Source organism: Palaemon carinicauda, chromosome 21, assembly GCF_036898095.1.
Source record: "Palaemon carinicauda isolate YSFRI2023 chromosome 21, ASM3689809v2, whole genome shotgun sequence".
Classification (NCBI taxonomy): domain Eukaryota; kingdom Metazoa; phylum Arthropoda; class Malacostraca; order Decapoda; family Palaemonidae; genus Palaemon; species Palaemon carinicauda.
Window position 1 is genome coordinate 125858632 of NC_090745.1, and position 5000 is coordinate 125863631.

The 5000-nt window shown below is 33.6% G+C and overlaps 1 protein-coding gene across 1 annotated transcript; it reads right to left on the reverse strand.

The window, feature by feature from the left end:
- Positions 1 to 3097: 3097 nt before the first annotated feature.
- LOC137615122 (uncharacterized) lies at positions 3098 to 3805 on the reverse strand. Its single transcript, XM_068344753.1, has one exon. It carries the CDS (start codon positions 3803 to 3805, stop codon positions 3098 to 3100), a length of 708 nt encoding a protein of 235 aa, XP_068200854.1.
- Between the last annotated feature and the right edge of the window lie 1195 nt (positions 3806 to 5000).

Genomic DNA, 5000 nt, shown 5'->3' on the forward strand with positions numbered 1-5000 from the left:
AGGTCAATCGTATTCTTTAGTTGCTCATTAATAATTATTTGTTTATTTAATCGATTAGATATTTCACATTACATGAGAATACTTGTATACTGTTTTTGATAACTAAGTCATACAACGAGTAACCAGTTTTATTTCATTTTATACCTTTTATGATTTTTTTATAATTTGTATAACTTATACATATTCATACATATGACTTAAAAATCTGTGCATATATATATATATATATATATATATAGATAGATAGATAGATAAATATATGTATACATAATATATATATAATATATCATATATATATATATATATATATATATACAGTATTTATATATATATATATATATATATTTATATATACATATATTTATCTTTTTATATATATATATATTTATATATATATATATATATATATACACGCACACGTGCCGCGCACTCCCTTAATTTTCAGTTGTTATGGGTTTTCAAATCATTAAGGAACATTACCCTTTTTTTTTTTTCTGATTCTTGAAGCCTTGGTTGCATTTCTTCCGCTGATTTCAGACTTCCCACCAGTACCAGTCATATTAGGTAAGTCTAAAGTAAGTCTAAAGTTTCCCACCATCGCCAGCCCATAATTGCTAGCGAGGTGATGTCTTGTGATTAGTCAGTTATCTTTGTCCAGCAGTGGACTAGAAACAGCTGCATTGGTTGTTTTTTAAGGCTCTAAAGGGTATTTAATCATGCATTTTTTTCTTTTTTTAGAATTATTAGGAAACGATGACCATGGTATAAAAAACTACTGCTTATGTTGATCGCATATTCTTAGGTACATTCCAATATTCTTTTATTCTTTATTATTATTCTTTTATACGCTGGTTTTGCCATTTCCACAAACCGAACTGTTTTTGTAATTTTTAAGAGCATAGGCCTATAGTACCGGCATCTTAACACCTCCTAAAATAGAAATATACACACAGATTTGTAATTTAATCTCTTTTGTCCCATTTATTTTATTTGACGCCATTAACTCTCTCTCTCTCTCTCTCTCTCTCTCTCTCTATATATATATATATATATATATTTATATATATATATATATATATATTTATATATATATATATATATATATATAATACATGGGAGAGAAGAGGTTAAATTACAAATGCGTGTGTATATTTTTGTGTAATATATATATATATATATATATATATATTACACAAAAATATACACACGCATTTGTAATTTAACCTCTTCTCTCCCATGTATTTGATTTGAAGCCATTAACTCTCTCTCTCTCTCTCTCTCTCTCTCTCTCTCTCTCTCTCTCTCTCTTCTTGTTCCCCATCTCTTAATTTCCATAATAAATGCTAACTTGTTATCACTACTGTTTGACAGCTTCATATATCCCGGTTTCTTATTGATGTAAATGCAAGAAGCTAAACAGAAAAAAAGTTATTTACGTGTGGATAACTTTCATATGTTATTTTGGTTAAGATGTCTGGTATTCTCCTACGCAGCAAATGATAAAGATATTTAGGAAGTCGTTCGATACTCTCAGATAGTTTTATGCCTCGTGTGTGGTGAGAAAGTGTGCCGTTGTAGCGATCGTAGTATAAAAAACTACTACTAATGCTGGTCGCATATTCTTTGAATATCGCGGTGATGAGGAGAGGAAATTATCTTTTATTATTATTTTTATTATTATTATTATTGTTATTATTATTATTATTATTATTATTATTATTATTATTATCATTATTTTTAGCTCAGGTACAGCCCTAGTTAGGAAATGAAAAATAGTTCAGTGTGGAAAGGAAATAAGACAATAAGTAAACTGTAAGAAAAGTAATGAACAATTAGAAATAAAATATTTTAAGGACTGTAAAACATTAAAATAGATCTCTCCTATATATATAAAAAAAAGAAAAAAAAAAAAAAAAACAGAAGAGGAAGTCTTTGACTTTTGAATATATAAGGATCATGAGATTTGTTTTGGTTATATTTACAGAAGCCCCTCTTACCTCATCTTACATGTATGTGAGTGTCCATTTGTGTAAAATGTATCTTGAATTTTCTACTGATACATGTTTTTTACACTTGAAGGAAGTCTTCAGCTGTTGAGTCTCCTCTTAATCTGTTGGACAAGAACGTGTGGTCTATCGAATTTATTATTCCCAATCTAGATATTAATCTCTGGCACCGTCCTTCAAGTAATTTTTTATTGATTGATGCTGCATTAGATTTATCATAATTCTGACCTTTCAATGCATTCAGAACTTCCCATACTCTACCATTCCGATAATTCTAACAGTCTTGCCTTCTCCACCAGAAGTTCAATACTACACAGTATTCTAGAAGTTATATTCCAGCTGGGACCATTGTGGAATGATCTTGCTAATCTAGGCGTTGAATCGATGGAATTTGAGAAGTTCAAACTTGCACTCAATGTTTTGTGTTGAGCAAGGAGACAGATTAATTTCAACGTTGTTACCTATCTTGAAGTATTTATTTCAATTATTCATTAATTCTCATGTTTATTTATTTCCTTGTATCACTGGAATATGTTTTCTTTTTGGAACCCTTGTTGCTATAGCTTCCTGCTTTTCCAACTAGCGTTGTAGCTTGGCTTGTGATAATGATGATATTGAAGGTAGAAAAGGATTTCTTGTACGATTTTTAAGTTGTGCTTAAATTATAATTGCCTTCACTTTAGCTTTCCCCAAGAATACACTGAAAGAAATTTGTAAATCTTCCCTTAATTTTGAACGAAAATGATGTCTAATTATCTTTCATAATTTTAAGCTCTGGCATAAAGAACGTAATATGATGGATAAAGGTTTTTAATATCTAGCAAAGAACTTGTCAAACTAGTAGATTATTATGGCATATATGGTCTTATGAATTGATAGAAAGAATAAACCAAAAGAACAGAAATTAATATAATAGTTAGCGGGTAGACGAAAGGTTAAGTTTCTGAAGCAAAAGAATTCGCGATAACTGGTAGTTGTTGGTTTATATTGAGCTGGTGGGTCTTATTTCAAAGATGCAGTAAGGTTGATAAGTGGATAAGAAGGCCTGTTATAGACTTTTGATCACTTCCAACCAACAAAGTCGAAAATATTTAATAACAGAGCATTGGAAGATAGAGAACACCAGAATCCTCTGGAACACCAGAATCCACTGGAACACCAGAATCCAGCGGAACACCATACTCCGCTGGAACACCAGAATTCACTGGAACACTAGAATCCACTGGAACACCATAATCCGCTGGGACACCAGAATCCACTGGAACATCAGAAACCAGTGGAACACCAGAATCCACAGGAACACCAGAATCAAGCAGAACTCCAGATTCCGCTGGAACACCAGAATCCACTAGAACACCAGAATCCAGCTGAACACCAGAATCCGATGGAACAACAGAATCCAGCAGAACAACAGAATCCGCTGGAAAACCAGAATACATCGTAACACCAAAATCCGCTGGAATATCAGAATTCAGCAGACCACCAGAATCCACCGGAACACCAGAATTCAGCAGAACACCAGAATCCGCTGGAACACCAGAATCAGCTGAACCACTAGAATTCAGTGGAACACCAGAATCCAGCGGAACACCAGAATCCAGCGGAACACCAGAATCCAGCGGAACACCAGAATCTGCTGGAACAACAGAATCCGCTGAAACCCCAGAATCCAGCAGAACACCAGAATCCGCTGGAAAACTAGCGTACATTGTAACGCCAGAAATTGCTGGAACACCAGAATTCAGCGGAACACCAGAATCCGCTGAAACATCAAAATCTGCTGGAAAATTAGAATACATCGTAACACAGAATCTGCTTGAACACCAGAATTCAGCAGAACACTAGAATCCACTGGAACACCAGAATCTACCTGTTTCAAAGCAAAATTCTCTTGATAGAGGCCTAATAGATGCTACTGGTTTGAGGAGAATAGAAAGTCAATGTATCTACATAAGGATATTGGCATAGATTCCGTCATGATATTATAGCTCATTAGTAATTGTTACTTGTAAGCTTCTAATACTACGAACATATATTTTTGAGAGAAACGGTTAATGTTTTTTTTTTTTTCACTGCATAATTGATGCTGGTTTCATTTTTTTTTCACTCTGCATAATTGATGCTGGTTTAAAGAAGCAAATATATTTCCTGCGTTTTCCTTCTGTATACGAAAATGAAGTCTACTTTCCTCACTGGGCTATTTTTCCCTGTTGGAGCCCTTGGGCTTATAGCATCTTGCTTTTCCAACGGGTTATAGCTGAGCTAGTAATAATGATAATAATAATAACAAATGCAACTGTTTCTAGTCCCCTGCAGTACAAAGGCCTTAGAATTGTCCTTACTCATGTCCGCAGTTTGGCTATTTCATCACTAGGCTGCCCATTGCGAGTTAGTGATGGTTGAAGACTTAGGTCTCATCGCTCACAACAAACCTAGTATGGGCGACCCTGACTAGCACAGCTTCGCTGATCATGGTGGTATACAAACCCCTTCACCACGTTAAGATATCCCCACTCAAATTGTTTTTCCACAAAAAAATTTAATTGGAATCTCTCGTTTGAATTTAGGACATTAATATTATTAAGAACCAAAATCTCTCGTTTAAATTTGTAGTCCACTGAAGGAAAAAGGCCTCAGAAATGTCCTTACTCATGTCAGGGGTTTGTTCATTTCATCACCACGCTTGCCATTAATGATTCAGATTGTGGGAGATTTTAGTTGTTTTAGTGTGATCGCTCACACCAAACCAACTTAGTTATGGGCGACCATGACTTGTACAGCTTTGCTGATCATGGCATTTCACAAGTCGCTTTCACACGTTAAGATATCTCCATTTATATTGCTTTTTTCATCAAAAATATTATTTGAAATTCATAGTTTATATTTATGATATTAAAATTAAGAACCGAAATCCCTCGTTTAAATTAATTAAATTAAAAATGATCAAGAACGAAAATCCAAAAATTTGCTTCACACACACCACATTCAGGGCCA